This window comes from Nerophis lumbriciformis, linkage group LG13 (assembly GCF_033978685.3).
Source record: "Nerophis lumbriciformis linkage group LG13, RoL_Nlum_v2.1, whole genome shotgun sequence".
Lineage (NCBI taxonomy): Eukaryota > Metazoa > Chordata > Actinopteri > Syngnathiformes > Syngnathidae > Nerophis > Nerophis lumbriciformis.
The window spans coordinates 47864211-47875650 of NC_084560.2; the positions used below are offsets into that span (position 1 = coordinate 47864211).

General features: G+C 37.9%; 1 protein-coding gene across 5 annotated transcripts in view; it reads left to right on the forward strand.

Annotated features, from left to right (window-relative positions):
- The window catches only part of LOC133613275 (cyclic AMP receptor 4), a 250254-nt gene extending 239081 nt beyond the window's left edge, over nucleotides 1–11173 (forward strand). The window contains exons 13-15 of one of the 5 annotated variants that reach the window (XR_012050793.1): nucleotides 232–271; nucleotides 2684–2784; nucleotides 11022–11038. Coding sequence is in view for 2 of the 5 variants with exons in the window: in XM_072914549.1 (XP_072770650.1) it covers nucleotides 2684–2731 (48 nt within the window). In the remaining 3 variants the exon portion in view is untranslated. Of the gene's footprint in view, nucleotides 1–231; nucleotides 272–2683; nucleotides 3309–6448; nucleotides 7052–11021 lie in introns of those variants that run through there. The other 4 variants (XR_012050792.1, XR_012050791.1, XM_072914551.1 and 1 more) reach the window with 4 other exon arrangements.
- Nucleotides 11174–11440: the final 267 nt, after the last annotated feature.

An 11440-nucleotide genomic window follows, 5' to 3' on the forward strand; every position in this document is an offset into this window, starting at 1 on the left:
GTTACGTGATAAGAATATTATCGTAATGTTAGGAAGAAAAAGTACAAATTGTAAAGAGAAAGGTTGTTGAGCGATAGTTAGAGTTAGTTTAGGACAAGAAGTCCGAGCAGCAGCTGCAGAGCGACTTATGAGGCCCGCACGTGGATCATTCATGCTTTGTTCCTGACCCTTCATTGATCCATCAATAGCAGCTTATTGATCACATCGCTCTTTCTCTCTCCCATTGGTCAGGAGCCTCGCTCGCCCCGCCAAGCCTGCCTGCAATTATGAGGTGAGGCAGCGCTAACTCAGCGTGGTCACGCCTCGGGGAACAAACTAACTCAGCGTGGTCACGCCTCGGGGAACAAACTAACTCAGCCTGTGGGAACAAACTAACTCAGCCTGTGGGGAACAAACTAACTCAGCGTGGTCACGCCTGTGGGGAAGAAACTAACTCAGCCTGTGGGGAACAAACTAACTCAGCCTGTCGGGAACAAACTAACTCAGCCTGTGGGGAACAAACTAACTCAGCCTGTGGGGAACAAACTAACTCAGCCTGTGGGGAACAAACTAACTCAGCCTGTGGGGAACAAACTAACTCAGCGTGGTCACGCCTGTGGGGAACAAACTAACTCAGCCTGTGGGGAACAAACTAACTCAGCCTGTGGGGAACAAACTAACTCAGCCTGTGGGGAACAAACTAACTCAGCCTGGGAGGACAAACTAACTCAGCCTGTGGGGGACAAACTAACTCAGCCTCTGGGGGACAAACTAACTCAGCCTGTGGGGAACAAACTAACTCAGTTTGTGGGGAACAAACTAACTCAGCCTGTGGGGAACAAACTAACTCAGCCTGTGGGGAACAAACTAACTCAGCCTGTGGGAACAAACTAACTCAGCCTGTGGGGAACAAACTAACTCAGCCTGTGGGGAACAAACTAACTCAGCGTGGTCACGCCTCGGGGAACAAACTAACTCAGCCTGTGGGGAACAAACTAACTCAGCCTGTCGGGAACAAACTAACTCAGCGTGGTCACGCCTGTGGGGAACAAACTAACTCAGCCTGTGGGGAACAAACTAACTCAGCCTGTGGGGAACAAACTAACTCAGCCTGGGAGGACAAACTAACTCAGCCTGTGGGGGACAAACTAACTCAGCCTCTGGGGGACAAACTAACTCAGCCTGTGGGGAACAAACTAACTCAGTTTGTGGGGAACAAACTAACTCAGCCTGTGGGGAACAAACTAACTCAGCCTGTGGGGAACAAACTAACTCAGCCTGTGGGGAACAAACTAACTCAGTCTGTGGGGAACAAACTAACTCAGCGTGGTCACGCCTGTGGGGAAGAAACTAACTCAGCCTGTGGGGAACAAACTAACTCAGCCTGTCGGGAACAAACTAACTCAGCCTGTGGGGAACAAACTAACTCAGCCTGTGGGGAACAAACTAACTCAGCCTGTCGGGAACAAACTAACTCAGCCTGTGGGGAACAAACTAACTCAGCCTGTGGGGAACAAACTAACTCAGCGTGGTCAAGCCTGGGGGAACAAACTAACTCAGCCTGTGGGGAACAAACTAACTCAGCCTCTGGGGGACAAACTAACTTAGCCTCTGGGGGACAAACTAACTCAGCCTGTGGGGAACGAACTAACTCAGCCTGTGGGGAACGAACTAACTCAGCCTGTGGGGAACAAACTAACTCAGCCTGTGGGGAACAAACTAACTCAGCCTGTGGGGAACGAACTAACTCAGCCTGTGGGGAACAAACTAACTCAGCCTGTGGGGAACAAACTAACTCAGCCTGTGGGGAACAAACTAACTCAGCCTCTGGGGAACAAACTAACTCAGCCTGTGGGGAACAAACTAACTCAGTCTGTGGGAAACAAACTAACTCAGCCTGTGGGAAACAAACTAACTCAGCCTGTGGGGAACAAACTAACTCAGCCTCTGGGGAACAAACTAACTCAGCCTGTGGGGAACAAACTAACCCAGCCTCTGGGGAACCAACTAACTCAGCCTGTGGGGAACAAACTAACCCAGCCTCTGGGGAAACAACTAACTCAGCCTGTGGGGAACAAACTAACCCAGCCTCTGGGGAACCAACTAACTCAGCCTGTGGGAAACAAACTAACTCAGCCTGTGGGGAACAAACTAACTCAGCCTCTGGGGAACAAACTAACCCAGCCTCTGGGGAACCAACTAACTCAGCCTGTGGGGAACAAACTAACTCAGCCTGTGGGGAACAAACTAACTCAGCCTGTGGGGAACAAACTAACTCAGCCTGTGGGGAACAAACTAACTCAGTCTGTGGGGAACAAACTAACTCAGCCTGTGGGGAACAAACTAACTCAGCCTGTGGGGAACAAACTAACTCAGCGTGGTCACGCCTGTGAGGAACAAACTAACTCAGCCTGTGGGGAACAAACTAACTCAGCCTGTCGGGAACAAACTAACTCAGCGTGGTCACGCCTGTGGGGAACAAACTAACTCAGTTTGTGGGGAACAAACTAACTCAGCCTGTGGGGAACAAACTAACTCAGCGTGGTCACGCCTGTGGGGAACCAACTAACTCAGCCTGTGGGAAACAAACTAACTCAGCCTGTGGGGAAGAAGCGCACACGGCAGGAGAGAGTGGGGGGGGCTAATGAAGAAGAAGAAAAAAAGAGAGGAAGTGGTCATTGTTGTTGTTGTTGTTTTTCCTCAGCATGTCCTTTCAGCAAGCAGCAAGCTGAGCCTAATTAGCGGCCATTAACAAAGCTGGACAGTCACGTCACCTCTCAGAAGACATCGTAAACGAGGTCAAAGGTCAGCGCACGCTCCTGTTCACCCGTCCTTCAACATTGAAAGATTCCTGTGTTGGCCAGGTCAAAGGTCAAATTGCTTTAACCAACATTTAACCATTCAGGATTCTTATTGTCAAGATCCCTATTTGTTTTCATCAAATCCTACACAGAACGGCCGAAAGAGTCAGTAGTCCAGTCAGTTACCAGCAGAGAAGAAAGTCGCTATGTAACATGAACATTTTTACATAATAAGACGTAACGTTACCAGAAAACAATCGGAATGTGACAAGAAAAAAATCGGAATGTTACATGAAGATAAGCTATGATGCTAACGAGAATAATGTTGCGATACAAAGTTCTGATGTACGTCCTTACGTTACGAAAATAAAGTTGTAACGCTACAAGAAAACAAGTTATAATGTTACAATAATAAAGTTGTAATGTTACAAGAATACAATTATAATCTCAAGATTAAAAGATATCATAGTTTAAGATTGAAACTGCAACGTTACATGAATTAAGTCATTTTCTTTAGGTGAAAAAGTTGGAACTTTGTGAGAAAATAAAGATTGACGGTACGAGAATAAAGTCGGGATGTTACAAGAAGATAAGCAACGAGGATAAAGTTGCAATGTTGCGATACAAAGCTCTGATGTGACGCAAATGAAGTCCTTACTTTACGGAAATAAAGTTGCAACGCTACAAGAAAACAAGTTATAATGTTACAATAATAAAGTCCTAACGTTATTAGAATAAAAACATAATTTCGAGATTAAAAGATCTCATGGTATAAGATTAAAATTGCAATGCTACATTAATAAAGTCATTTTCTTAAAGTGAACAAGTTGGAACTTTGTGAGAAAATAAGATTTACTTTACAAGAATGCTAAGAAGAATAAAGTTGCAATACAAAGCTCTGATGTGACGCAAAAAAAAAAAATATTACGAAAAAAATGTAATATTCCAAAAGTCAGAAGGTAACACGAATAAAGTCAAAATATTGTGTAATACAGTTAAGATGTTACAGGGATATGTTGTTTTGTTCTGGAATGAAAGTAGTAATGTCATGAGAATAAAGTCACCACAAAAAGTTGTAAGGTTGCAATTAAAAAATGTCTTATGTCAGTTAAAAAAGGCTTCTTTTAGGTCACATAATAAAATGGTAATGTTAGAGAAAAAACATGTTATAGGAATACATTTGTAATGTTGCGAGAACTATAGTAATATTCAAAAGTCACAACGTGATGAGAATAGTTATAAATGACAGCAAATTACATTCAAAAAGTTGTACGGTTATTAGAAAATGTTACAAAATGTTAGGTTGGGAGAGGTTACACAAATTGAATTAAAATGTTAAGACAAATAACTATGAAAAATGGCTAAATGAATGCAATCGGAAGTTTACGAGAAAAAAAATGTTTAACAAAACTAGCGAATATAAAATCGTAATGAAAAAGACATTAAGGAAAAACATCGTAAGGTAACAAGAATAGTGTCAAAATGCTTTAAAAATGGCGGAATATTGCTCTGCGTTAATATTTTGTAAGGTTACGAGAAAAAGTTGTACGTTTTAGTTATTAAAAAAAGCTTGTGAGAAAAAAATAACGACCATTGACTCAAAATGTTAAGAGAAAAAAAGATTTGAAAACATTTCTAAATATTACATCAAAAAGTTCTAAAGTTATGTGAACATTTCGTCATTTCTATTGATACAAAAAATGTGTGAGGACGAAAGTGACAACAAAGTCTTAAATGACGGAATGAAAACGTAAGGTTACGAGGAGAGTCTCAAAATGTTAAGACAAAATAAATCTGTAAAACGTAAGGTTACGAGAAAAATGTTAACATTTTTAGTTATACGAAAAATGTACTAGATTATTATAGTAATTTAAAAAAAATCGTAAGTGACAAGTGTCAACTGTTGAAGAAAACAAACAAGAAAATACTTTGAAAAGTTACGAGAAAGAAGTAACAAGAATAGAGTCAAAATGCTTTAAAAATGGCGGAATATTAATATTTTTGTAAGGTTACGATAAAAAGTTGTATATTTTAGTTAATAAAAAAAGCGTGCGAAAAATGTTTTTTTTCGTAATTTCTATTGATACAAAAAATGTGTGAAGACAAACTTGAGAACAAAATCTCAAATGACCGAATGAAGACGTTAGGTTACGAGGATAGCATTAAAATGTTAAGACAAAAAAAATCCATAAAACAATGGTGAAGTAAGGTTATGAGAAAACATTTCTAGTTATACGAAAAATTGACTAGATTATTATAGTAATTTAAAAAAATCGTAAGTAACAAGTTTCAAACTGTTGGAGAAAAAAAACTGAACAAGAAGAAACTTTGAAAAGTTACGAGAAAAAAATATGTAGGTTTTAGTTATACAAAAACTTGACAAGAATAAAATCGTAATAAAAAAACATTGAGGAAAAACATCGTAAGGTAACAAGAATAGAGTCAAAATGCTTTAAAAATGGCGGAATATTACTCTACATTAATATTTTTGTAGGGTTACGAGAATAAGTTGTACGTTTCAGTTGTTAAAAAAACTAAAACAGAACGCTGTTAACGTTGTTAACAGAAAAAAAGATTTGAAAAAATGTCAAAATATTACATCAAAAAAGTTCTAAAGTTATGTGAACATTTCATAATATCTACTGATACAAAAAATGTGTGAGGACAAAAGTGAGAACAAAATCTCAAATGACGGAATGAAAACGTAAGGTTACGAGGATAGCATCAAAATGTTGAGACTAAAAAATCTGTAAAACAGTAAGGTTACGAGAAAACTTGTAATATTTTTAGTAATACGAAAAATTGACTAGATTATTATAGTAATGAAAAAAAATCGTAAGTAACAAGTGTCAAACTGTTGGAGAAAAAAAACAACAAGAAAAAACTTGAAAGAAGTTGCAGGTTTTAGTTATACCAAAACTTGACGAGAATAAAATCCTAATGAAAAAAACATTGAGGAAAAACATCGTAAGTAACAAGAATAGAGTCAAACTGTTAAGAGAAAAAAACCTTTACATTAGAAAAACTCGGTAGGGTTTTAGTTTTAGTTATACGAAAAGCGTATGAGGGGAAAAAAACGACGACCATGAGAAAAGTGAGAATAAAATCGCAATGAAAAACTTAACATTTAGGATTATGAAAATATAATCAAAATGTTAACCAAAAAAATGTACAAAATTTCATATAAAAACAATCGTAGAATTACGAGAGAAAAGTTGTCATTTTTAGTTAATCGAAAAATCGACGAGAATAAAATCGTAATGAAAAAAAAGCGTTGCAAAAAAATATAAGCGACACAAATAGTAACAAAAGTGAAAAAACCTGGATGTGAAAAAGCTGTAAGGTTACGAGAAAAAAAACAAATATTTTACTTCTAGAAAAAGCGTGTGAGGAAAACAAAATGATGAGCATTCAGTCCAAATTTGAAGAGGAAAAAGCTGTGATAAAATGTGTGAATATTAAGAAAGTTCTCTGGTGGTCTGAGGTCAAATCCTCTCGGCGTCTCCAACCACTTAGAAGAAAGCAAAACCAGCCTCAGTTGTTGTGCAGCGAGGCCTTGGTGTGTGTGTGTGTGTGTGTGTGTGTGTGTGTGTGTGTGTGTGTGTGTGTGTGTGTGTGTGTGTGTGTGTGTGTGTGACTTGCACTAAGCCATCCATAACAATCTGCAGGTGGATGCTGCTGATTAGTCCCGGCTGCTGCGGCCTGACCTGCGTGCAAAGAGCTTCCTGCAATCTGAGCCTGCTGCCTGGCTCCGTCTCTGCGAGGGTGTGTGTGTGTGTGTGTGTGTGTGTGTGTGTGTGTGTGTGTGTGTGTCTGTTCTTGTATTTCTACCCTTCTTGAGACATGAAGAAGGAAAAGTACCTTCCATATGAGGAGGTGTGAACAAGTGATGACATAAATCAATAACATTGCATCTAATAGAGAATGTGTCATTAGCACCCCTGCTGGTGACATCTATCAAAATGAGGGTGGTCCCAAAAAGGAGGGATTTTTCACATTGACTGTGTGTCGCTTTTAAAAGTGCTCCCCCTCTGGTCAACATATGAAATAACAAGTGTGTGTAAACATTTAAAGTGGTCCCCCTCTGGCCAACATATGTAATAACAAGTGTGTGAAATATATAGTGACATACGAAGTAAATAATGAAGATTAAAAACCAATTACAAACAAACATTTTAAAAATTAACAAAAAGCAGCCTTTTTCTCACAATGGGTCGACTTTTTTCTGATCAAATTTCTCATATTCTTTCTGTTTCTGTAATATTGCAATATTTTCCCGTAAAATTATTACTTTTTTTATGTAAAATTATTACTTTTTAATGCAAAATGGTGACATTTGTCATATACAATTTTGACGTTTATCACAAAATTGCCAATTGTTTTGTTGTTCTTGTAAAATAGTGAAATTTTTGGAGTAAAATTATGACTTTTGTCATCATTTTGCCAAGTAAAATTCCGATTATTATTATAATATTGCCAAAATGTTAAAATTTTCTTATAAAATTGGGACTTTTGTCGAGTGAAATTATGACCCTTTTCATAAAATTGCCAAAAATGTAAGCTTTCCTTGTAAAATTGCGACTGTTATTGAGTAAAAGTCCAACTTTTATCATAATATTGCACAAATGTTCAGTTTTTCTTGTAAAATTTTGACTTAAAATTACTACTTTTATTTTAATACTAGAAATAGGCATTTTTCGGAGGTCTCAAGAAGGTAATAAATACACGACAGTGTGTGTGTGTGTGTGTGTGTGTGTGTGTGTGTGTGTGTGTGTGTGTGTGTGTCTGTTCTTGTATTTCTACCCTTCTTGAGACATGAAGAAGGAAAAGTACCTTCCATATGAGGAGGTGTGAACAAGTGATGACATAAATCAATAACATTGCATCTAATAGAGAATGTGTCATTAGCACCCCTGCTGGTGACATCTATCAAAATGAGGGTGGTCCCAAAAAGGAGGAATTTTTCACATTGACTGTGTGTCGCTTTTAAAAGTGCTCCCCCTCTGGTCAACATATGAAATAACAAGTGTGTGTAAACATTTAAAGTGCTCCCCCCTCTGGTCAACATATGAAATAACAAGTGTGTGAAATATATAGTGACATACGAAGTAAATAATGAAGATTAAAAACCAATTACAAACAAACATTTTAAAAATTAACAAACAGCAGCCTTTTTCTCACAATGGGTCGACTTTTTTCTGATCCAATTTCTCATATTCTTTCTGTTTCTGTAATATTGCAATATTTTCCCGTAAAATTATTACTTTTTTTATGTAAAATTATTACTTTTTAATGCAAAATGGTGACATTTGTCATATACAATTTTGACGTTTGTCACAAAATTGCCAATTTTTTTGTTGTTCTTGTAAAATAGTGAAATTTTTGGAGTAAAATTATGACTTTTGTCATCATTTTGCCAAGTAAAATTCTGATTATTATTATAATATTGCCAAAATGTTAAAATTTTCTTATAAAATTGGGACTTTTGTCGAGTGAAATTATGACCCTTTTCATAAAATTGCCAAAAATGTAAGCTTTCCTTGTAAAATTGCGACTGTTATTGAGTAAAAGTCCAACTTTTATCATAACATTGCACAAATGTTCAGTTTTTCTTGTAAAATTTTGACTTAAAATTACTACTTTTATTTTAATACTAGAAATAGGCTTTTTTCGGAGGTCTCAAGAAGGTAATAAATACACAACAGTGTGTGTGTGTGTGTGTGTGTGTGTGTGTGTGTGTGTGTGTGTGTGTGTGTGTGTGTGTGTGTGTCTGTTCTTGTATTTCTACCCTTCTTGAGACATGAAGAAGGAAAAGTACCTTCCATATGAGGAGGTGTGAACAAGTGATGACATAAATCAATAACATTGCATCTAATAGAGAATGTGTCATTAGCACCCCTGCTGGTGACATCTATCAAAATGAGGGTGGTCCCAAAAAGGAGGGATTTTTCACATTGACTGTGTGTCGCTTTTAAAAGTGCTCCCCCTCTGGTCAACATATGAAATAACAAGTGTGTGTAAACATTTAAAGTGCTCCCCCCTCTGGTCAACATATGAAATAACAAGTGTGTGAAATATATAGTGACATATGAAGTAAATAATGAAGATTAAAAACCAATTACAAACAAACAATTTAAAAATTAACAAAAAGCAGCCTTTTTCTCACAATGGGTCGACTTTTTTCTGATCAAATTTCTCATATTCTTTCTGTTTCTGCAATATTGCAATATTTTCTCGTAAAATTATTACTTTTTAATGTAAAATTATTACTTTTTAATGCAAAATGGTGACATTTGTCACATACAATGTTGACGTTTATCACAAAATTGCCAATTTTTTTGTTGTTCTTGTAAAATAGTGAAATTTTTGGAGTAAAATTATGACTTTTGTCATCATTTTGCCAAGTAAAATTCCGATTGTTATTATAATATTGCCAAAATGTTAACATTTTCTTATAAAATTGGGACTTTTGTCGAGTGAAATTACGACTCTTTTCATAAAATTGCCAAAAATGTAAGCTTTTCTTGTAAAATTGTGACTGTTATTGAGTAAAATTCCAACTTTTATCATAACATTGCACAAATGTTCAGTTTTTCTTGTAAAATTTTGACTTGAAATTACTACTTTTATTTTAATACTAGAAATAGGCATTTTTCGGAGGTCTCAAGAAGGTAATAAATACAAGACTGTGTGTGTGTGTGTGTGTGTGTGTGTGTGTGTGTGTGTGTGTGTGTGTGTGTGTGTGTGTGTGTGTCTGTTCTTGTATTTCTACCCTTCTTGAGACATGAAGAAGGAAAAGTACCTTCCATATGAGGAGGTGTGAACAAGTGATGACATAAATCAATAACATTGCATCTAATAGAGAATGTGTCATTAGCACCCCTGCTGGTGACATCTATCAAAATGAGGGTGGTCCCAAAAAGGAGGGATTTTTCACATTGACTGTGTGTCGCTTTTAAAAGTGCTCCCCCTCTGGTCAACATATGAAATAACAAGTGTGTGTAAACATTTAAAGTGCTCCCCCTCTGGCCAACATATGTAATAACAAGTGTGTGAAATATATAGTGACATACGAAGTAAATAATGAAGATTAAAAACCAATTACAAACAAACATTTTAAAAATTAACAAAAAGCAGCCTTTTTCTCACAATGGGTCGACTTTTTTCTGATCAAATTTCTCATATTCTTTCTGTTTCTGTAATATTGCAATATTTTCCCGTAAAATTATTACTTTTTTTATGTAAAATTATTACTTTTTAATGCAAAATGGTGACATTTGTCATATACAATTTTGACGTTTATCACAAAATTGCCAATTTTTTTGTTGTTCTTGTAAAATAGTGAAATTTTTGGAGTAAAATTATGACTTTTGTCATCATTTTGCCAAGTAAAATTCCGATTATTATTATAATATTGCCAAAATGTTAAGATTTTCTTATAAAATTGGGACTTTTGTCGAGTGACATTACGACTCTTTTCATAAAATTGCCAAAAATGTAAGCTTTTCTTGTAAAATTGCGACTGTTATTGAGTAAAAGTCCAACTTTTATCATAACATTGCACAAATGTTCAGTTTTTCTTGTAAAATTTTGACTTAAAATTACTACTTTTATTTTAATACTAGAAATAGGCATTTTTCGGAGGTCTCAAGAAGGTAATAAATACAAGACAGTGTGTGTGTGTGTGTGTGTGTGTGTGTGTGTGTGTGTGTGTGTGTGTGTGTGTCATGTTGGCAGGCAGCCCTTCCTGAATGTGTGTCAGCCTGTGTGTGTTTTTGAGGACAGCGTGCGTATATTTACCAAAGGGGTGTTTTTGTGCGAGCCAGTCCAGCGCTCCAGTCTGATTGCGGCAGCAGATGGCGGGATCACTGCGACCTCCCAGGGCGCCGCTCTTTCGCCGGGGTGCGCCCACCCCCGCCCCCCCACCCCCCCTGCCCTCCCCGTCCGTCCGCATCACGGTGCGTTGCTCTTTACGACACCTGAATGTTAGCGAGGAGGACACATGTGCGGGGGGATTGGGGACGGGCGGGTTTCAAGCGCATTCCTCCTCGCCGCTCTCCGGCTCAAAAGACACGTGCGGGCTTTTTGAAAACCGCCGCCGGTCGCTCACGCTCGTAAAAAGCGCAGCTGTTGATGCGTCTCCATCCAGCTCTCGGCAAAGGTGTTTTTTTTCCCTTTTTTTCTCTCTTTCTGCTGGTGTTTGGCCGCAGTCGTTCTATAATCTAGCTTTCTATTCTCCAGGGTGCTTGAACCAGGACCTTGAACCAGGACCTTGAACCAGGACCAGGAGGTCTTGGTCACAGGTCAAAATGGAAAAAGAGCTCTTGAAAACATGCTGGGATTTTGTTCTAAGAAATGATGACAGCGGAAAGACATCTTTTCATTGGTGACATGGTGCTTCCATTGGTGACATGGTGCTTCCATTGGTGACATGGTGCTTCCATTGGTGACATGGTGCTTCCATTGGTGACATGGTGCTTCCATTGGTGACATGGTGCTTCCATTGGTGACATGGTGCTTCCATTGGTGACATGGTGCTTCCATTGGTGACATGGTGCTTCCATTGGTGACATGGTGCTTCCATTGGTGACATGGTGCTCCTCATTGGTGACATGGTGCTTCCATTGGTGACATGGTGCTCCTCATTGGTGACATGGTGC